This window comes from Notamacropus eugenii, chromosome 1 (genome assembly GCF_028372415.1).
Source record: "Notamacropus eugenii isolate mMacEug1 chromosome 1, mMacEug1.pri_v2, whole genome shotgun sequence".
Taxonomy (NCBI): Eukaryota; Metazoa; Chordata; class Mammalia; order Diprotodontia; family Macropodidae; genus Notamacropus; species Notamacropus eugenii.
The window spans coordinates 327,183,529-327,207,588 of record NC_092872.1 but is presented as its reverse complement, the minus strand read 5'-3'; the positions used below and the strand labels follow the sequence as shown (position 1 = coordinate 327,207,588).

At 35.7% G+C, this 24,060-nt stretch overlaps 2 protein-coding genes across 2 annotated transcripts in view; one reads left to right on the top strand and one right to left on the bottom strand.

Annotated features, from left to right (window-relative positions):
* SRP54 (signal recognition particle 54) overlaps positions 1–12,737 on the bottom strand; it is a 137,009-nt gene extending 124,272 nt beyond the window's left edge. The window contains exon 1 of the mRNA XM_072629722.1: positions 12,581–12,737. The gene's annotated coding sequence lies outside the window, so the exon portion shown is untranslated. The remainder of the gene's footprint in view (positions 1–12,580) is intronic.
* The window catches only part of LOC140518015 (uncharacterized), a 44,324-nt gene that overhangs the window by 15,312 nt on the left and 4,952 nt on the right, over positions 1–24,060 (top strand). The window contains exons 4-6 of the mRNA XM_072629727.1: positions 3,293–3,414; positions 5,683–5,793; positions 8,942–9,048. Of these exons, the coding sequence (XP_072485828.1) occupies positions 3,293–3,414; positions 5,683–5,793; positions 8,942–9,048 (340 nt within the window). The remainder of the gene's footprint in view (positions 1–3,292; positions 3,415–5,682; positions 5,794–8,941; positions 9,049–24,060) is intronic.

Sequence of the window (24,060 nt, the reverse complement as noted above, 5' to 3'; positions counted from 1 at the left end):
ATAACAGATTTTGTTTTTCTTACCTCCTCAGTAGGGCAGAGAAGGGGATGAGGAAATAGGAAAGAAGAGAATTAGGTATGAAAATAAAATGGGATTTTTTTTAAAAGAAAGGAAACAGGAAAATTGTTTTTAAAATGAACCTCATTGCAGTATAATTAAATGCACAAAGTTGTTATATATTAAATACTGTTATGTTAAAGCTATGGTTCTTACATAATAATCAGAAGTACATAGGGCTTCAGCTTTGTTCAGCTCACTGATAGCACCTGAGTCATTGATATTATATTATATTAACAATAGATAATGGGTTTCTTTCATTTTTTTATAATTTGCAGTTTATTAACCATAAAAACATCTATGTACACATGAAAAAATAGTAATATAAGCATATGTTCATTTATTACAACAGAGCTTTGGTGGGATAACAGCTGGACCTACTTTGCAGCTAACTAAAACATTTTTCATGGTTTTTGGTGCATCTTACCTACTGCCTAAGCTCTACAATTTCCAGCTCTCCAGTGTTGTTTCTCATAGCTGATAACATCACCATTTTGGAGAATCCAGTCAATATGGACCATCATAGGGAATCATTCAGAAAGGAGAAAACGTAGTTGTTGTGGATGGAGGTTTCATTAGGGGCTTAAGACCAAAATTGGATAAGCATGGAGATCTGAGGTTTCTACATTCCTGAGTTCATGATCATCCAACTGCAAAAGCTGGCTAGCCTGGCTGCATTGGATTGAGACATTTTTATTTTGTGCCAGTCCAGTTTTATATTAAGTACTGTCCACCACAGCACAAAAGAGAAAATAAGAACCCATAACATTACCTGTTACAGTTTTCTTAAGGTTAAGTTGCACATGCTGCATTTGTGTAAACTGATGGAGGGCTGACACCAGATTGATCTCTCCATGTATGTACTTCATGATGAATTCCTGGGAAATCTTCTTTGGATGAAGGACAGTAACTGGATTAGTCAGACCTGTGATTTGTGTAACTTTAGAAGCTAAATTTGATGCATTGTAATCCTCTAATGAGAAATATCCTGGAGGAGGATTCACTGTTGTTGAAGAAGGTTGAGTTGGCAAGTTCTTTTTCAACATCTGAGCAAAGCTAGGAACCCCAAAACTCTGAAACCAATCCATGTTATCATACATTTTCTTTGTTTTTAATGTGCCATTGTATTTTTATTTTAAAAATATTTCCCAATAACATTTTAATCTAGTTCAGGCCCCCGGAGTTTGGAGGACCATTTTCTTGGAACTTGGAGTGACTGCTTCGACTGTGCTGGCCCGGGACCAGGATATCTCTCATTTTTTTATAGTAGAGTTATCCCTGAAAAATTCTGTTTAAATTTCAGAAAATTTCTATTTTCCCTAGAAATTAAATTTAAATTAACATATTAGGATTTCAGAGATAACATTATTGTCTAATTATTTGATTAAACTTCATGTGGTGTCTCTCCCATTTTAATGTAAGCTCATCATTTTTAAGTCTTGTCTGTCTTTATGACTCCATTTGGAATTTTCTTGGCAGTGATACTGTCATGGTTTGCCATTTCCTTCTGCAGCTCATTTTACAGATTAGGAAACTGAGGCAAACAGGGTTAAGTGACTTGTTCAGGGTCACACAGCAGTAAGTATCCAAGATTGGATTTGAACTCAGAAAGATTCATCTTCCTGATTCCAAGCCCAGTACTCTATACACTGTGCCACCTAGCTGCCGCCTTACTTTGAGCAGGGATTGTTTAATTCTTTATATTTGTATCTTCAGTGCCAAGCACATATTGAAGCTTAATAACTGCTTGTTGAATGATTATTTGATAGTTTCTCAGATTAGCTATTAGTACTGTACTTTTCTGTTAATTTTCTGTATACAAGAACCATTATATTGTAGATATTATTTTATATGTCTAATAATCTTTTTGTAATATATATCATTACCACCTTAATTTCTCTGTTTAAAGTTCATATTTTAATATTGTTTTCTTAAAGAAGGGCAAACCTTTAATTACTTTTTAGTGTCACATATTTATCATATAAGGGGAAGTAATATTAAATGTCTTACATTAAGGTGTTCATGATTTTGAAGTGCTAAATGTGAACAGGATTATGTTAAAATTCTTGAGACTAGGATCAGAAAATGAATTGATATTTCCCTCTGTTTGCAAAATGCCATTGATTTTTACTAAATTGAATATTCTTAGTTAGATCATGGAACCATAGATTTAGAGCTGGAAGAAAACTGAGTAGTCATCCAGTTCAGTCCCCTTATTTTACAGGAAGGGAAGCTGAGGCCCAGAGAATTTAAGGGTGAGAGGGGGGAGAGGAGGCCAAGATTTCGAACCTAGTTTACTTCTACTTCCTGAATTCTAATTCACCATCCATGTCTCTGTCTTTCCGTTAAACTCTTGAAAAATCCAAAAATACTTTCTTCTCCCAAGACTTGAACAGGAATTAGACCACTTTAGAATGGTAAGCCAAAACACAGCGACATTTTGCTATCTTGTTAGAGTTTCAGTATTTAGAGTCACTGAAGATGGAAATGGACTATCATTCAGAAAATAGATGTAGTTGGAGAGGATCAGGATGAACTCAGAGGTGCTCACTTGGCATTTTTTCTTCAGAAAAGGTATACTACTACTACAAATAATAGCTGACATATGTGTAGTGCTTATCTCATCTGAGCCTCACAACCATCCTGAAAGATAGATGCTATTATTATTATCCTTTTTATACAGCTGAGGAAACAAAAGTTAAGTTACTTGCCTCAGATTGTACAGCTAGTATCTGAGGTTGGATTTAAACTCAGGTATTCTGACTCCAGGCCCAGTGTTATAACCACTGTGTCACCTGGTTTTTGGAAAAAGTACTGATTTGGGTCAGATGATTCTTATCTTCTACATTTATTAGTTGTGTGATCATAGAGAATTTCTAAACTTTAGCTTCCTCATCTGTAAAATGGGAAGAATAGTAATACCTCACTGAATTGTGATGAGGAATAAGTGAGATAATATAGTTAATATACTTCATAAGCCTTATAGTGCTATAGAAATGTCAGCTATTATTATTACTATTATCCCTTCTCCAGTAAGGGGTTTGGGGCTGAAAGTAATGTGGGAAATTAGCCTGATTTTTTTCCTTACTAATCTTCACTTGTATCTACTTAACCAATTAAGAAATATCCTTTATAAACATGAGTAAATGAACTGTTCATGCAATATCTTCTTGTATTTGAGTAAATACTTTGTAGTAATCAAAACTTTTGATTTTATCCTCTTCTGATTTTTCAGGATTTATTTCTCATTCCTTCTCTCCTTTGGAATTGAAGTTCATTTATCAGCATGTGCTTCCGGATCTGTCTGGAAAGGTCTTGGTTGATGTTGGTTCCAGGCTTGGTCCAGTACTTTTTGTGGTAAAGTCTAGTACAGGAACTTCTTCAATGTTTGTGATGTGCATTTTTTTATGCTAACAACTGACTATCCCTAAGGGGATAGATAAATTTAATTTCTTAAGACTAACACTATGCCAAATTGAACCAATGAGGTTGTGACATATCAAAGGTGTCATAGATAAGTAAGACTATTATCTTCTATAGTAATATTAAGTTCCTTCTTAAGACCAATTCTTAAGCTGTCTCATAAGATCATAGATCTTGAGATGGAAAGCATCTCAGAGACAATATATAGTCTTAACACCCTGATTTTATAATGAGGAAACTGAGTCTTAGTGAAGTTAAGTAGCTTGCCCAAGGTCACACAGACAGAAAGTATCATTTATTTCTACAAATTATAAATGTATTGATGGCATAAAAACATTAAATATAACTTATAACACATATTAGTCTTTTGCAGATTAACTTCTGTGCTATCTTCTTTTTCTTATTTTGCTAATTTGAACTGAGCATTGATCAAAAAGCTTTGATCTAAGAGGTTTGTTTATAAAGCTTCTGATTACACTTGGCTTCTTAAATATTCCTTTAACGTAATTTTTTTATTCATTACTTGTAGAGCAATTTAAAAAGTTTTACCAGATAATTAAAATGAGGCTTCTAATTCTCATAAGCATACTTGTTTAAACATATGAACAGAAGCCGTAGACTCAGATGTATCAGTTCAATCAAGTGTCTTTACAGGAATCAATATCTGCTATAAGTCATAAAAGTTGACTTTTTAATATTGTGTTTATTTTTAACGTTAAAGCTTCTTGTTAACATACAATGAAAGTTTCAAGAGAAAATAATAGCCTTTCCAAAATGATAGTTTTATGTTTGTGAATTTTTGTTTTTTGAGGGGAGATGTTTGTGGGAGGATGAACATCTGTAAATGGACATTAATAATAGTACCTACCTACCAGAGTTGTAAGGATAAATTGAAATAATATTTGTAAAGCACTATATAAATGCTAGCTATTATTTGGGTTAGGTCAGTACCAATTATTTCTTTTAAACTGTCTCAGGTTTTTAGATACAGCTTTCTCTTCCCACCCTGCCCCTACCTTCTCATTATTCTCTTTCCAATCCACAAAACTTTTTCACTAACACTTTGGACTTTTCTTTTTGGAATATTTCAATAGGGTAATAGAGATATTTATATTCCCTATGCCTTCTTGATAAAGCTTGTTGTAACTCCTGGGATTACCTTACCACAGGTTGAGAACTTCTGATTTAGTGGAAGACCTCGAGAGTTACCTGAGACACAGAGATATTAAGTTGCCTTTTCGAAATCATAGCTAGTAAATGCTAGATGTAATATTTGAATCTGACTTTTCCCAACTCCAATTCTAGCCCTCTCTCTACTATCCCAGACTTCTTATTTATTATAGAGATTAATTAATGGCAATAAATTCCCTTTTGCCTCACATAGATTTCTAGGTCATTTTCTTGTTGTTTCCAATTGTGTCTGACTTTTATGACCTTGTGGACCTACTGTTCATGGGATTTTCTTGTCTCCCCCCCCCCAAAATGGATATTTAATGGATGGATTAAAACATATAGTCATTAATTATCCTTATTTAGATACACTACTTTGTAGCTGATGTCCAATAAATTACAAAGTCTTAGACTTAATTTTGTAAGTCACTCACTACTCTACTCAGCCACCTTCCCCTACTAGTAGTGTGTGCTCAGTTTGATTAACAGGAAACTGCTATAATAGTTGAGATGGGGATAAGGACTAGACCTTGATTTTATTGGTATAAGGAACTCCTGGGTGAGGCCATTTCCTTTACAAATGAAAGTCAACACCTTTTCTATAACTTACAAGCTTAGCATTATCTAAGGTTCTAGAAAATTTAAGTGACTTCCCTAGGATCACATAATGTAGACCAGAGGCAGGACTAGCCAGATTTTTTGGCTCTTGAGTACAGCGCCCTAATCACTCTGCCATAGTAACTCTTTTCTTAATAGTATTATAACTAAATAGGATGATAAATCTTTGCAAAGAAAAGTCAATTCAAAATCATAATACATTCCAAAGTAAAGTATAGATTTGCTTTTGTTATTTGACATTTAGGGTATTCTGTATGCATAATCAAAGTTTTTAAGGCTTTATTCATCAAGTTATTCTTGGTAATTTTTCCTTATTTTAGATGAATTTTCCTTTTTCTTTGAAGATAATGTCTTTCTTCTGAAGCTAATCTAACTTATAATTAATGATAATTATTACGTTTCCTTTTATTTTAGGGTTATCTTTATAGTTCAGCATTGCAGCTACATGGAGTGGAAATGAATCAAGACTTTTGCCAGCTGCAAGAAATGATCATTGCCAAATACAAGTTTACTGATAGGATAAAGGTACTCATTGGTATTTTTAGTTAATAAACATTTTTTAATCTCTGTGAAAGAGTGTCTGACCTCAAGGATCTTACACTCTGTAGGAGGACACAGTGTATACACATAATTTGAATAAAAATATTTAAATTAAGTGTATATTAAAGATATTTTGATGGGTAAGGGGTACTGTCAACTGAGTGCCTTGATCTGATCAGTCCTCTTCTTCTGAGCTTTGAAGTAGCCCAAGGATTCTAAGAGACAGAGATAAGGAGTGCATTCTCAGCATGGGGAACTGTAGTCTGTGCAGAGGCAGAGAAGTAAGAGACTGACAGCCAAGCATATGGAACAGAAAGAAAGTCCTTTGGCTGAGAAGGCATGGAATGAGGGGAAAGGGAAGGGAACAGAGTTTATAAGGCATAATTGATAATTATGCCTTATAATTCCAGGCTCTGTGCTGAGTTCTTTACAGATATTCATTTGATAGGTACTGTTTTTATTTTATAGTTGAGGAAACTGAGGCAGACAGAGTTTTAATTACTTGCTCATGGTCACGCAACTAGTAAATGTCTGAGGCTAGATTTGAACTCAGGCCTTTTTTCTCGAGGCTCTATCTACTACACCATCTAACTTCCATCAAATGTAATATATAATAAAAGTGGAAAGGTAGTTTGGAACTGATTTGTGAAGAGCTTTAAATGCCAAACAGAGGAATTTGTATATCCTAATAGTTTTATTTCTAAGTGTGTGTGTGTGTGTGTATATGTGTGCACCTCCATATGTATGTAATTAATACACAACAACAACAAAGAGATAATAGTGAGCCACTGGAGTATATCAAGCTGGAAAGTGTTAGATCCACAAATACTTTGAGTATATTTTGACAGGTTTGTGGAGGGTGGATCGGAAAAAGAATAGACTTGAGGTGGGGAGATCATTGAGGTTGAGTTAATCAGTTATTGTGTAAGTGTAGAGATGAAGGTGGATGAGAAAGATGCTGTGGTAGAAGCCTGGAAAAGTCTTGACAGGTGAAAGTAAGAAGTCAGTTATGATTGAGGTTTCAAATCTAAGTGATTAGAAGGATGGTTTTAACCTTGAGAATAGTAAGAAAGCTTGGTAAAGGTATGATTTTGAGGGAGAAAGGTCGTAAATTCTGTCTTAAATATGTTTAGATTAAGGGATCTATGGGATATCCAGTCTGAAATGAATTGACAATTGGAAATACAGTAGTGGAACTCAGGAGAGAGATGGGGTTTGGGGCACCTTCAGCATAAACCTAATAATTAAATCTATATGAACTGATGAGGTCCCTGAAAAAGAGGATAGGGAGTTGATGAAGAGGCCCAGGATAGAATCTCTGAGTTATATTTATAGTTAAGACAAATGATATGGATGATGGAATTGTCAGACAGGTAGGAGAACTAAGAAGAGAGCAGTGTCTAGAAAAAAACAGAAGAGACTATCCAGAGAATATGGGTTTGTAAAGTACTTTATACACGTTATCTCATTTGAATCAACAGCCTGGGGAGGTAGGTACTTATTATTATCCCCATTTCATATGTAAGGAAACCGAGATAGACAGAAGTTAACCTCTGTGACTTGCCCAGGGTCATCACAGCTTAGTAAATGTCTAAAGCCAAATTTGAACTCACGTTTTCCTCACTTTAAGTCCAGTGCCACCTTGAAACACAAAGATTCAAATAGACTTAAAATGTGGGGCTTCAGCTGGCCTCAAAAAAGTAGGAGTAGCAATCCTGATTTCAGTTAAGGCTGCAGTAAAGATAGGTAACAGATGAATTGGAAAACTACATATATTCAGAGGCACTGTGGATAATATCAGTATTTAACAGATGTACCTAATAAAATAACATCTGAATATTTAAAAGAAAAGTAAATAGAATTACAATGAGGAATTATAAAACTATAATAGTAAGGGGAACCTTAATGTATCCCCTTTGAGATCTAGACAACTCTTTTCAAAGAGAAACAAGAAAGAAGTTAAGGACCTGAACAGAACTTTAGAAAAATTTGAGATAACAGATGTCTGGCAATAACCAAATTGGAATAGAAAGGATACATAATAAGTGTTTAATGAATATTTTTTCATTCATTCAAGCTTGGAAAGGATGTGATTAAAAGTGACAAAGTAGCTAAATTATTTTCATATCTTGAGAGTATTGGGGTCCTTAATATTTCCATACTTAACTATCTGACACTGTAACCTGGCACCTCTTGGGCACTTGATTCTGAGTACTCTCTCTAGAGATGCAGATTTCAGCCAATCTGCTCCTCATTTTAGGTGTCTCCTGTCCATGTACTTCCATAAATCTTTTATAGGGTGTCCATTCAGTGTGATCCTTCCTCTGTTTCTTAACAAAAAGAGGGCATTAAATGAGCTGTCCATCTGCTATACATCCTGTCTTTATCCTAATAGGTCCACTTCACTTTCTTGTCATAGATCTTTTTGTTGATCTTGTCTGAGCCACTTTGTCCCAGTACATTATTGGTAACATGATGCAATTTATTTGTGCTAGATCATATGAGACAGTGTTTCTTTTAAGTGACCCACAATTTTGATTTTTTTAGGCTGTGAGATTCCATTATGCTTAGCCATTTAACATCATTGAAAGAATAGGTCAATAGATCTGTGATCTCATTAAGATGGATACTTTATCCAGTAATGCAAATTATAACCCATCCATGCCTGCCCATCGTATGAGACTGTTTCCATGTCATACTGTAATTCTCCCCAGGGGAGGTCTTCTAGATCTTTTTTGCATTGTGTGTGATACTAGTGTAGAACGCAGGCCATATGTTAAACCTCTCTCTTGTGATGTGACTAACCTATTATATTTTTCCAAACATACATTCGTTTACTCTCTTACACATTTCCTCTTTTGTAGTGTGTTGAATGAATATTGTTAATAAAAGTCATAATAATAGATTGCATATATTACATATATACACATAAAATAATTTGGTTTGTCAAATTTTCACCAATTAAGTTGATATTTTAGCTTCTATTGCATTTCCATTTGATGCAGTTAACATACTGCCCACTTCCCTCAATCCATCAAACAAATGCCTATTGCCATTCCAGTTACTGTTTTGTGTGTGATATAATTTATTGGCTGACTTTTTGTTTCTTACGTGAACTCATTCTGATCTTCAGGTTCATCATGCAGATATCTGTACTCAAGCCTCACTTCTTCAAAGTGCTGATGTTGTTATAATGAACAATGTCTTTGAATATTTTCTTGACAGATCAGAACAGGCCAGGTATGCCATATATTAAAAAAATCAGTTTGTTCTCATAGTTTACAGAATATCTACATTCTACATTTCTCTTGGCCTGTTACTTTTTTTAATGATAGCTTGAATTGTGAATATGTTTATATTAATAGAATAATTTGTTATATAAAAACACACTTTACCTATAGACAATTTTTAATATGTTACATCTAAAATACACTGAATTAAGTGTAGTATTTGAAAGAGATAATGTAGTTTACTGATATGAGTATGCTATTTTGATTTGAACGGGCTGATTGTTAGTGTGATATCATCCTCACCTTCCTATGTCAGTTTTCTCTGTTATATATATATATCTCAAATATATAAAGAACTTTGTCAAACATAAGAAATGCAAGTCATTCCTCAACTGATAAATGGTCAAAGCATATGAACAGGCAGTTTTCTGATGAAGAAATCAAAATAATTTATAGTCATATGAAAAAATGCTTTAAATCGTTTTTGATTAGTGAAGTCCAAATTAAGACAACCTTGAGATATCATTTTACACCTGTCAGATTGACTAAAATGATTGAAGGGAAAAGTGTCAAATGTTACAGGAGATGTGGAACAATTGGGACACTTATTGGCTGTTGGTGGAACTGTGAACTGATCCAACCATTTTGGAGAGCAATCTGGAATTATGCCCAAGGAGTTTTTAAATTGCCTGTACCCTTTAGGTCTGTTTCCAAAGATGATTAGGAAAAAAGGAAAAGAACCTACATATTCTAAAATATTTATAACAACTCTCCTTGTAGTAGCAAACAACTGGAAATTGTAAGCTTGCCTGTCAGCTGGGGAATGACTGAACAAATTGTGGTATATGATCATGATAGAATACAACTGTGTTATAGAAAGTGACAAGCTCGATGATCTTAGAAAAACATGGATAGACTTGCATGAAATAATGGAGAGCGAAATGAACAGAACCAAGAGAATATTGCATGCAGTAACAGCAATATTGTTTTAAGAACAACTTTGAACAAATAAGCAATTTTGACTATTATAAATACCCAAATTAACTACAAAGGGCGCATGCAGAAAGATGCTGTCTGCATCCAGAGAAAGAACTGTTAAGTAGAAGTATATATAGAATGATTTTTACATATTTACATATTTGGATCTAATGTTAACTCTCTCGGTTGGGGGTGAGGGAGAGAGGGAAGAAAAAAGGGGGAAAAGTAACATGCTAACTTTATTAAATATTCAAAAGGAATAGCAACTTGTACATAATAGATTTGCAGCTCATGTGCAAAAAAAATGGAATCATAATACTATTCTATCTCAGAAAGACAAAGATAAACTACATGTTTATTTGGAGTATGCTAGCTGAATAACTGAAACAAATTTTTTTTTTCTCTTAAAGTAATCAGGTGCAATCATCATGATACCTTTACCTTTGTTCTAAAAATTCTAAGATTTCTAAAAACTTCAAAAACTAAATGGAAAACTAAATGTCCCCTGATTTTATTCTTAAGATACTGCGCACTTACTTATTTATTGCACTGACTTGCATTTAGGTTGTCGTGTTCTTCACATACAAATTGACCTGCGTTTCTACATATGTACATCCCATAGAGCTAACTTAAGGCCGTTATTACCCACAACCCCACTTAAAAATTTTAACACTTATAAATTATTAATTTTAATAATTTTATGATTTATACATAAATATATTTATAATTTACTTATAACTTGATAATTTTAATGATTATTTAAATTATTTAAAGATTTTTTACGAAGAAAAGCACTCAAAAGTTAAGACAAAGATGGGAAAGAAGGGTTTTAAGCATGTACTGAAAAGAGTACAAAGTTAGAAAGGTTTAGTCACTGAGTTTTCAAGAATGACTTACAAAGCATAAAGTATGATTAAGTCTTTGCCTTCTTAAACTTAATGATAGATAGCCAAACCATTACATCATTCCTTAAGAGTAAGAAATTACAGGGTTCATGTTGTACTGGAAATTGAAAAGAATCAGAGTTCTTAGAAGAGACTCACTTTAAATTTTGAATCAGTGTTGATGAAATTTGTAAGGAATATAGCTGTCATTAATGAGATCTGGATCATTTTTAAAATTTCTGTGTTATTCCTGTGGTTGTAGAAAGTGAAAAAGTATACATGACATAACACAAATTGTCTGGGCTCTCACTTCAGCAGGGTATTCCTTTTACACTCTCCTGATCAGTTTAATTTCCCCACTCACCACAGTAGCTATTCTAAACCTTTTCATCCCTTCTAAAGCCTCCCATGGTACCTCCTCTCAGGGTATAGCTCTCACGTCATACTTTAATGAAAATTTAAGACCATATGCCAGGGTATTCTTTTCCCCTTCTCATCTTACGTCACTCAGATTTCTCTCTATCTCCTCCTTCATTCCGGTCTCAGATGAAGAGATGGCCCTTCTTGCCAACACAAATTCTTTTATGAGCATTTTCATTACATTCTATCCCTCCTTCTCTAACAGATTGCCCCTTTTATCATCCCCACTCTGTCTAATATTCAGTGTCTTTCAACTTAGTCCTTCCTTTGTGCTAACAAATACATCCATGTACCCTTAAAAAAACCCTCACTTGATCCTACCATCCCTGCTATCCCACATTCTGTATCTCTCTTCTCTTTCTTAGCTGAACCTTCTTGAGAAAGCCATTTGCATGTGTTGCCTCAGATTCTTCTCACTTGTTTCTAAATCTTCAGCAGTCTGGATTCCAACCTCATAATTCGACTGATATTGTTTTTTTCCAGTCACCAGTCCAAAAGATTACCATCTTTTAATTAACAAATCTAATGACCATTTCTCATTTCTTAGCCTTCTTGACTTTTCTACAACCTGTGACATTGTTGATCACCCTTTTCTCTTAGTTTTTCTCTTCTCTCTATAGGTTTTTGTGACAACATTCTCTTGATTTTCCTACCTTTCTAATCTATCATTCTGTCTCCTTTATTGCATCTTCATCTAGTTTACTCCCATTAACTATGGGTGTCTATTGGGGTATAACATATGTTCAGGGAAGACTAGTACCTCCTGGTGTGAGGGTTCCTGAGCCCTTTTCAGGGCTGCTTTTCGTCTTTGGTGTCCCACCTGAGTCACCCAACTCTCACTTGTGACTCCAAGAAGTTGTAGCATGCACAGCAGCCATATCCTGGTAAAAATGTAAAAACTTGGCAGATGGGCTATACCAGATTGAAGGTAACAGAGGGGTCTCAAATCTGTTGCTGAGTGAGGGGAGTGTCTACCCCAAGCATGGGAAGACTTCCCCCATTAGAATGAGTGGATGAGAACAATTTATTCCAGCAGCCATGAAGGCAGCTGAAGCAAGTGCTGTGGAATGCTTAGAGCTTGGTTAGACATCAGAGATGCCAAGGTGATCCACTGGATCCTAAGCCATCACCAGTCATCTTGACTTTTGTTTTGCCACTGGTCTTTGATGACTCTGGAAAAGGGTGTGCAGTTGATGACAATTCTGCCTTACTTATCTGATTTATAAGTGAGTGAGAAGATATCCCCCATACCATTTTTACCTATCTCAAAGTTCTGTGGTGACAGGCAAATGATGAAGCAGCAGGTAAGGATATATTGGGAACTGTGGTCACAACCCTGCACACAGGCCACCCAGGCTATAGGGTCATCATCTCTTCTGGGAGCATCAGTAGGTTCTGGCAGCCCCTTTGGATGTCTGAGCAGCCATTTTGAAAGATTGCACTGCTAACTTCCTGACATCACAAAGGGGCTAGGAAAGGTGTCCTAAAAATTATCTGCTTCACCCAACCCTGGCCTGATTACCATGGCAGGCAGGGATCCTACCCTGCAGTTGAAACTCAAAAAACTGTACAAAAACTTCTGCAAAGATGATTCCACTCACCATTGATACTGAATGTGCACACGCTTATAGAAAACACAAGATCCAATAGATGTGAAAGATGAACAGCTCTTGTGAGAGAATTCAGCGGGTATTGCATCCAAATACCAGCTCTGAGTGAAACAAGGCTGGCAAATGAAGGCCAGTTTACTGAAGTTGGAGCTGTATACACATTTTTCTAGAGTGGCTGTAGTGAATGGGAGTGCTGTGAAGCTGATGTGGGTTTTGCAATCAAAACTAATCTAGTCAACAAGCTTGTATGCCCACCAAAAGGAGTAAATGCCAGACTCATGACAATGTGATTGCCACTTGCAGGAAAGCGCCATGCCACCATCATCAGTTCATATGATCCCACCATGACAAAGCCTAGTGAGGTCAAAGAAAAATTTTATGAAGACCTGGAGATCCTTATCATTGGAGTGTCAAAAGAGGAAAAGCTTATAATTCTTTTGAGACTTCAATGCTAGAATAGGCTCAGACTACCAGGTATGGCAAGGAGTCCTTGGAAAGAATGGAGTTGGAAACAGCAGTGGTAATTTACTGTTGAAGACTTGTGTATCTCATGACCTCATCACCAGCATTGTCTTCCATCCACTTAAATGCAGTAAAACTTTGTGGATAGACTCTTGCAGCAAACATTGGCATTTAATAGAGTATGTCATTGTGAGGAGAAGAGACAGGATGTGAGGGTGACTAAGGTGTGATGCAGAATGCTGGGCTGATCATAGACTTATTCTCTCCAAGCTCAAGTTCATATTCAACAGAAGTGGAGCCTCAAGGCAAAATGACATCCAGAAGAATATCAGCAAATTAAAGTACTTCTCTTAAGTGGGAACAGTTTGCTGCTAACTTGGAGGGAGAATGGATCCAATGCACAGTTGGCAAAAGTGGAAAAGAAAAGGAATGGACAGTTTTCAGAGATTTGGTGTAAATCACAGCATTTGCTCATCTGAGTCAGAACACTGGCAAACATCAAGACTGGTTTGATGAAAATGATGGGGAAATTCAGAAGCTACTAAATGGAAAATGAGAACTCCACAGGGTTTACGAACAGGATAGATCTTGTTAGTGCATCTCCTTAAGAACCTGTATTGCAGCTATGATGGTATTTAGACACTAGGAGAAATTCAGCCTTTTTCTAACATTTTTTCTGTCAGCTTGATATGTGATTTATAACAGTCATACAATTAAATATCTGTCCTTGGCTCATTCCTGGCAACTTGTTACTAGGAATCAGAAAGGGATAGGATGTAGCTGATGTTTAAATAGTATCTAATAGTGATATAATAGTAATCCTGCTGATGTTTAAAATCGTGTCTAAATGCTAAACAAATAGTATAGCATGTTATACCGTACATTTGAAGATGGCCCAACTCACTGACTTCTTGTCATGCGTTAGTCCCCTGTAGTGCATAGCAGCCGCTATGGATATGCAGGTATATTTCCAGGGTAAATTTGCAAAATATACTCTCTTCCTCAGAGACAAAACCAAAATATTTATTTAGATACCAGAAAGCCAATCCCACCATGGTAACAAGGAAGTTTGTACACATTACCAGTAGAGGGAGGACTGCAATCCCCAACCCTTTCCTTGAAGCCTCCCCACAAACAAGCTCCCTTAGGCAAAATGCCCCTCTTGCCTGGGCTAGGTGCTCTACTCTGCCTGCTGCCTTTCTCTGAGCTCCACCTCACTCCATTTTCCTGTACCCTTCCTGCTCTACCCAGTCAGCAAGCTCCTCCCACCATCAGCTCTGTGTGACTCAGGCTGTAGATTGGGCCAAACTAAAAGCCAATCATATGGGCCTATTAAAGGACAGAAAAGATCTTCAAATTCCTTTCCCATTCCACCCCGCAAAAAAGTTTTGTCTCCTTACTAGACTTTGTGCTTCTTGAGAGCAGAGTTAGAGTCTTATGTAGACTTTTTTCCCATGTACTACCTAATACTGAGGTAGGTGTCAGAGAAGGATCTTCATGAATAGTTGTTGAATGAATGAGTTTTTAAAAACTATATTAGCAGGAAAGGGGAGGTCAAAGAAGAGAGAGATTTTGCTTATGGTAGATAGTGATGATGACTGACAACAGAGGGAAGGCAGTGCTTCACATGTCTTAATTTGCTTTTATTTTCTCTGCCAAGGAGAATGACCTTTATGTTGGTTATCATACAACAAATAACTAAGGATATAGTAGAAGAATAATTTAGTTGACCTTGATAAATTTAAGTCACCTGGACCAAATGAAAGTCAGACTTGGATATGTAAGGAGATGTGATTTCTCTGCCATTCACAATAATATATTTTTTTTAATTTTCTTTTTTCAAGTAACAAATTTTTTTTATTAATTTATTCTTCCCACTGCTCCCCATCCTTATTGAGCACTTTAAAACAAATTACTAAATCTTTTAATACATATCTGCGTATTCTGGCAAAACAAATACCCACATTTAGCCATATCTGAATACTATGTGTCTGCATTTTAAGCTCATCATTTCTCCTTCAGGAAGTCAGCAGCAGGTTTCATCTTCATTCTTTAGGTTGCATGTTTTCATCATATTGATTAGGTCTAAAGTCTTTCAAAGTTGTTCTTCTCCATAATGTTGATATTATTTGAATAGTTCTACTTCTCTTCACATCAGTTCATAAAGGTCTTACTAGTTTCCTCTGAAATTGGCCATTTCTGAATATTATTTTGCTATAAGAAATGATGATGAGTAGGATGCTCTCAGAAAAACCTGGAAAGACTTACATAAACTGATGCAAAGTGAAATGAACAGAACCAGAGGAACATTGTAAACAGTAATAGCAATATTATACAATTATCAACAATGAATGATTTAGCTATTCTTTTTTTTAAGGTATTAACAGATTTTTTAAATTATTATTTTATTGTTTTCAGTGTTCTACAGTCACTTCCATGTAACTTAGATTTTTTTCCCCTCCCTTTCTTTCCTTTCCCTCTCCTCCCCTCCCCCCTCCCTCTCTGAGTCGGCATACAATTTTATATGGGTTCTACACATACATTCCTACTAAATACATTTTCACCTTAGTCATGTTGCATAGAAGAATTAAAATGAATGAGAGAAATCATAAAATAAACCAAAACGTAATACAAAAGAAAATAATCTGCTACATTCTGCGATCGAATTCCATAGTTCTTTCTCTCTGTGGAAAGCATTTTGCCTTAAGAGACCATTGAGAATATTTTAAGTCCTTGTATTGCAATGAAGTTCTAAGTCTACCAGAAAAAGTCCTTGCACTGTGGTTGTTGCTATGTATAAAGTTCTCCTGGTTTTGCTCCTTTCACTCAGCATCAGTTCATATAAGTCTTTCCAGGCTTCTCTGAAGTCTTCCTGTTCGTCATTTCTTACAGCACAATAGTATTCCGTTACATTCATATACCACAATTTATTCAGCCATTCCCCAATTGATGGGCATCCCCTTGATTTCCAGTTTTTGGCCACCACAGAGTGCTGCTATAAATATTTTTGTATATATGCGACCCTTTCCCATTTTTATGATCTCTTGGGGATACAGTCCTAGAAGCAGTATTGCTGGGTCAAAGGGTATACACATTTTGTAGCCCTTTGGGCATATTTCTAAATTGCTTTCCAGAATGGCTGGATCAGTTCACAACTCCACCAACCATGAATTAGTCTTCCAACTCTCCCATATCTTCTCCAACATTTATCATCATCCTGTTTGCCAGTCTGATAGGTGTGATGTGATATCTCAGAGTTGTTTTGATTTGCATCTCTCTAATTTAGAGCATTTTTTATATGACTATAGATAGTTTTGATTTCTTCTCTGAAAACTTCTTGTTCATATCCTTTGACCATTTATCAATTGGGGAATGACTTGTATTCTTGTACATTTGACTCAATTCTCTGTATATTTTAGAAATGAGACCTGTATCACAGACACTAGTTGCAAAAATTCTTTCTGATTTAGCTGTTCTTAGCAATACAATGATCCAAGGTAATTCTGAAGGACTTATGATGAAAAATGCTATCCATCTCCAGAGAAAGAACTGATGGAGTCAGAATGCAGATCAAAGCATATTTTTTCTTTGCTTTTGTTATCGTTCTTGGTTTTTTTATTTTTAAGGGGAGGGAAATCTGTGTTTTCTTTCAAATCGTCTGCCTTCTCAATATGGGGGCAAGGAGAGGAAGTTAATTTGGAACACAGAATTTAAAAAAAAATGTTTAAGATTGCTTTTGAATATAATTGATGGAAAAATAATATTTTTTTTAAAAAAATGAAATTATCTATTTCATCATGGCATTCAAATCACACATATACATACACACACAGTGTTCCAGAACCCTACTAATGGTTGTAAGCATTGAGACACCCTGTATAGTGGAACAGAAAAAATAGAGTTGTGCATGAAACCATAAATTTCTATTATATATAGCTTGCTTTTCTTTCTAAATACATAATAAATTTAACATAAAGCTATAAGAGATGTCCTAAGTGTCTGTGATTCTCTCTGGTCTTATATTCTTTTCTGTGCATTTAAAAAAAAATACTTCAATGACATTCCTTTCTTTTCTTGTCTTTTCTTCATTTTTTGGAGAGGTGAGAGAGTGATGGAGGGACAACCCTATTCCTCCCCATTTGGGAGAAAAAAAGAATAAAACATGCATAATCAACCAAAATGTTGATCCCTGTCCAAAAATGTATGTCTAGAATCTATTGACAGTCTCTTTCAAGAGGTGCGTATCATGCTTCATCATTGCTCCTCTGGAATTATGGTTAATTATTGCCTTGATCAGAATTCTTAAGACCTTCAAAGTTGATCTTTACATTATTGTTCTATAGATTGTTCTTCTGCTCACTTTACTGTGCATCACTTCATGTAAGTTTTCTCAGGTTTCTATAAAATAATCCCTTTCTTAATTTCTTAAAGTCAAAGAAATATTCCATTACATTCATATTCTGTAATTCATTGAGCCTTTCTTCACTTGACACATATTCCTTTAGGTTCTAGTTCTTTGCAGTAACAAGATGAGTACTAAAAATATTTTTTTACATATGATCCTTTTTGTCTCTTTGTTTTTGTTTTTTGTTTTTTCTTTTTTGCTTTTATCCTAAGAGTATGATAGCTGAGTCAAAGAGTATGTGCAGTTTAGAATTTTGGAGGATAGTGCTAAATTGCTTTCCAGAATGCCTGCACCAATTCACAAATCTTCCAATTAATGTCCCTGTTTTTTCATAGCACCTCCAACATTTGCCATTTTGTTATCTTTGTCAGTTTGATGGTTATCAAGTAGAATCTCAGAGGTTTTTTAGGTTACATTTCTCTAATTGTTAGTGATCTAGAGCATTTGCTCATGTTTGTTGATATCTTGAATTTCTTCTTTTGAAAACTTCTATTCATATCCTTTGACCAGTTAATAGAGAAATGCTTTTGTTCTTATACATTTGAATTGGTTTAAATGTTACATCACTTAGTGCATATGTGTTTAACAATTATTTTAATTCATTATCTATGATAAGTTCCAGCAAAAGTTTCCTGGTTTCTGTGTCTTAATTAGATCTATTTTTGCTCTTGTTTTGTCTGAGATTCTGATTAGCACCCTTGCCTTTTTTTTTTTTTTTTTTTTTTTTTTTTTTTTTTTTTTTACTAAAAGTGTGTTAACAGGGTATTCAGGGAGAATTAGCACCTCTGGTGTGAGGGCTTGCTGAGCCCTTTTCGAGGCTACCTCCTTTGGTGTCTCCTTGGCGTTCAACTCTTACCTGTGGTTTTAAGCTGTAGCATGCAGCCACAACCTGGTAAATCATTTTGGCAGATGAGGTAAACCAGGTTGAGAGTAACTAATAGGCCTCAAATCCATCAGTGAATTAGTTGATGTATCTACCCCAAGCATGTGAAGACTTCCACCAAAAGAATGGGCAAATGAGAACAATTTGTTCCAACATCCATGAAGGCAACTAAAGCAGGCTCTGTGCAGTGCTTAGAGCTTGGTGAAACATCAGAGATGTCAAGGTCATCTACTGCATCCTGAATCATCACCAGTCATCTTGACTTTTGTCTTGCTACTGGACTTCAATCACTGTGGAAGAGAGAGTGAGATTGGCAACTTGTGTAATTCAACCTCACTTGAATCCAGTTCACAAACAAGTCAAGACATCACCTGCGATGTCACTGGTTGTTTTTAGCAACAAACGACAAACAGCTAAAACTTAAGCCTATTAGATTCTGCTCCATCTCCCTTTTTAAAAATTCTGCATTTATTTGTTTCAAGTCTGTTTCCAGTTCATTCTGCTATCTGCTTCTGTTTGATGGGTAAATTCATACCATCTGTATTTGTTGTTATGGTTATTAACTGTGTTTCCCTCCATCTTGTTCTCCTATACTGATCCTTCTTTTTGTTTCCCATTCTCTCTCTTTAAGAATTTGTTTTGCTTCTGAATAATCCCTTCCTTAATATACTCTTCCTGTTATTCCCTTCCCTTCTTTTATTCAGTTCCCTTTATTTCCCATTTGGATAAAATGTATTTCTGTACCCAACTGTGTTTATATATGTGTTTTTTTGACCAGTTCAGATGAGAGCAAAGTTCAGTTGCCACCCACTCTCTTCCCACATTTTCCTCCTTTTGTAGATTTCTACTTGGGAACTACAATTATATGAGATAACTTTTGCTTTTCTTCCTCTTCTTTCCCCCCTCTGCCATTGTATTCTTCTCTTCCATTTCCATTCTTCTTTTAAGATTGACCAAAACATAACAGACTCACTCCCATATTCTCTGTGTAAGTTAGATGCCTTGTGCCATCCCTGATGACAGTAGTGTTCTGAGGGGTTATATGTGTCATATCCTCATATAGTAATGTTATATATTAACATAATATAAGCTTAACCTAATGTAGTCCCAAGCCTGAGTATAGCACAGTGAGATTCCCAAATTGGGTGGGGTCTGAACAAGATTGAGGAGAAAGTTAGTCCAATCTCATTATCAACCATGTCTTTCAGATGCTGACTTGACCTAGTAGAGAATAAGGAAATAGGAAGGGGAAAAATCCTGAATCTTCCCAATCACTGGTTATTTGATAATCATCTCTCTCAGTGTTTACCATGTATCAGGCACTGTACTTTACAGTTATGTCATTTGAACCTCATAACCTTATTAGGTAGGTGCTGTTATTATCCTCACTTTACATATGAGGAAACTAATGCAAACAGAGGTTAAATGACTTGCCCAGCATCACAGAGCTAGTAAATATCTGAAGTTAGATTTGAACTCAAGTTTTCCTGACTCCAGGCCCAGCATTCTATCCTACTGTGCTACCTAGAAGCCTCTATTCAGCCTTTGTCTTTCCATCAGGAATGCTTGAATTGATTCTAAGAGATTTGGGCAGGGCTTTTTTTTTTTTATGATTTTTTGAAATAAGTTGTCTAGGCTCTTTTTATAGTCATGTTGTTCAGTTAGTTCAATGATTTTTAATTATCTGTACTCATTTTGTTTTCCAAAGCAGTTCTTTTTCCTTTGAGATATTTTATATTTTCTTCTAACTTTTCAGGGTTTTTTTCCTCTTATTTTATTATTTCTTAATATCCCATGGAATCATTAACTTCTATTTTGTCCATCCTAATTTTCTGGAAGTTATTTTCTGGGGGGTAATGTTTTATAGCCTCTTATTCCAAGTTGTTAATTCTCTTTTCATATCTTTCTTCCATAGCTCTCATTTCTTTTCTCATTTTGTCCAAAAACTCTTATTATTTAAAAAAAAATTTTTTAATCAGCAAAAATCTATCTCTTCTCCACCTCCAACCACCAGCTCTTCCTTCCCCCTAAGAACTGGGGGGGAAGGAGGAGCCAGAAGAAGAATGCATGTTACAAACATGTCAAGTAAAACAAATTTCCACACTGACCATATCCAAAAAAAATCTTGTTCTGTGCTCTCAGTTCTTCACTTCTCTATCAGATGGTGGATAGCATCTTTTTATCATTAGTCTTCTTGAATTGCAATTGGTCATACTTATCAGAGCTCCTAATTCAGATTTTTCTTTACCAAGTTCTTTTCTTTATATAAATTGTTCTCCTGCTTCTTTGCTTCATGTAGCCTCAGTTCATATATCATCCCAGATTTCTCTGAAACTATCCCATTCATCCTTTCTTAAAGCACACTAGTATTATAGCAGATTTATATGCCATAACTTATTCAGTCATTTGCCAGTCTGTGGATACCCCTTCAAATTTCCCTTCAGATTTTTGTTTTTTTGCTACTCCCTCCCCAAAAAACTATATTTTCATGACTCCTTCGGATTTATTTTTCTTAGAATTCATCCCTATTTAAACTATCCTCCTCATTCTACCTTCTCCATTCCCTCATTTCCCTCCTGTTTCTCTGTAGAGTAGAATTTATTTCTTTGCCCAACTGCGCATGTGTATGTGTGTTTTCTTCCCTCCTTTGACCAGTTCAGACGATAGGGATGTTCGCTTGGCAGCCACTCCCCTCCATGTCCTCCTCCTTGTTGTATAGATATCTCTTTGTTGTTTTTCCTTTTCCTCGCACCCCCACTGTATTCCTCTTGCCTTCCCATTTCATTCTTTTAAGTCTATCAAGGTATCACAACCATTCCCAGGCTTTTTTTCTTCAGTATACTCTCTCTTTGATCCCGATGATAATAGAGTTCATAAAGAACATATTCATCATCTCTCCATATTAGAATATGATCAATTTTTGCTCATTTTATCATTGTTCCTGTTTACTTTTTTATGTTTCTCTTACCTCCTGTGGTTGACCTTCAAAGTTTGTACAGAACTCTGGTCTTTCTATCAGAAACACTTGGAAGGCCATGGTTTCCTTAAAGGTCCCTTTTTCCCCCTGTAGCATTATACTTAGCTTTTCTGGGTAAATAATTCTTGGCTATAAGCCTACTTATGTCCTTAGTCTTATATAATATGTTATTTCAAGCTCTCTATTTTTTTTTTACAGTGGTGGATGCTAAATTGTATGTGATCTTGACCATGACTCCTCAATAATTGAAAGCTATCTTTCTGGCTGCCTAGATTCTTTCTGTTTCTACTTTGCCCTCTGGTTCTAGTTTTCTTTTATGATTTCTGGAAGTATGATCACTCAACTCTTTTTTTAATCATGGCATCCTGTAGATTCTGAGGTGAAAGGCCTAAAAATGTGGCATGAGACTGTCTACTTTGGTTGGGTTGGCCACTCTTAGTGGAGTGAGGAGGAAGCCTCTATAGCATAGGATCAAAGTATCTCAATAAGGAGCATTCCTTGCTTATTGTTATTAATCCTAGAAATGCTGGTTCAATAAACATATGGAAAATGAACTTATATATTGTCCCTGTGCATTCAGCTGCAAAACACAGAGATCTTGGTTTTAAAGGATTGTGCTCTGAAGGCAGAGGGGTGACTAGTGGATTTAATAACAGGTTGAATAAAAGGGACAGTACTGATGGGGACAAAGATGGAAACATCAAAGTCAGAAAGTTATCTGATCCTTAGGTTTTTCAGGAAAATGTAGAGAAGACAATGAATCTGAAAGTCCAAGTAAGAATTGGAAATTGGCACTGGTAGTAAGAAAGCCACAGGAATGTCCTGTTACCATGCCCCAGATCATGAGTTCTACTGAGGGATAAGCAAATGGGGGAGCTTTCCATTATGGAGATGGGGAGTGAAGTGAGTGAGTGAGTGAGTGTGTGTGTGTGTGTGTGTGTGTGTGTGTGTGTGTGCTTCCCTCCTTCAAGTAGTTCAAATGAGATTGAGGTTCAGGTGTCAGCTGCTCCTCTACCCTTTCCTCTTTGCATAGATAATTTCTTGTGTACCTTCATTTTGTGAGATAATTTTCACTAACTTTTCCTTCCCTCACTACTCTTCAAGAGTGTATTCCTTTTTCTCTCTTTTTACATTATTCTCTTCAGATCATAAAGACCTAACAAAACCACTCTCAAGTTTTGTCTAATAATCCTTCCTCTGTGACCCCCATAATTATCATAGGATTCACAGAGAATACATACATCATTTCCTCATATTGGAATATAACTAAATTATCCTCATTTAGACCGTTAGCGGTGTTTGTTCCTTTTTTCCTTTATGTTTAACTCCTGTGTTTGAACTTCAAAGTTTGTACACAGTTCTACTCATTTCATAAGAAATGCTTGAAAGTCTTCTATCTCATTGAAGGTCTATTTTTCCCCCTATAGCACTATACTCAGTTTTGTTGGATAAGTAAGTAATCCAGAATGTCCTATTACAAACTCTCTTCTCTTTTACCATAGTGGCTACTAAATAATGTGTGATCTTGACTATTGTTCCTTGAATTCTTTCTTTGACCTGGAAGCTCTGGATTTTGGCTATGAGGCTCCTGAGCATTTTCATTCTAGGGTTTCTTTCAGGAGGTGACCAGTGGAATTTTTTTTATTTCCATTTTGCCCTCTGATTCTAAGTGATCTGTATAATTTCTTTTAAAGATTTATTGAAATATAATGTCTCAGATCTCGTTTTGGTCATGATGTTCAGATAGCCTAGTGACTAATTACTTCTTAATTTCCAATTCAATTATTTTTGCTATGAGATACTTTATGTTTTATTTTTTTCATTTTTGCCTTTTAATGTTTCCTATTGTCTTGTGGAATCATTGTTTTCTATAACTTTTTATACTAGGATTCTTTTTGTTTGCTTCTAGTTTCCGACTTTGCTCTTGATGTAAGGGGTACTGTACACTTTTGTAGGCCAATTCTGGGCTAGTTCTGTACTTCCTTCTTGAGGTATTGAGTGTTGTGCCAGGTACTCGAACAGTTCAGGCTGAGAATCTGATTGCTGTCCCTGGTCTGGTTCTCAGCAACAATAGATTGTTACCAGACTCAGCCACTGGCAGCTAGCTGAGAAGCTCTACTGGTTCAGAGTGATGAAACTGTAGACTCCCCTTTGGTTTTCTTCTGCCGTGATTATTCCTCTGTAGCTTCATAGTAGGCTGAGCTTTGGACTCCATACTCTTCTCTTCCCTGGGTGTCTGAAACTCTCTGTACTACTTATATTTAAACTTGTTCCCCTCTTGGTATACAACCTAGAGGTAAGGGTGGGAGGGTATGGATCTCTTCTTCAATCCTCCCTGGATTTGTTACTTGGAACTAGGTAGTGATAAACAAATCTGCAAGTTCCTACCCGTGGTCCCTAGTC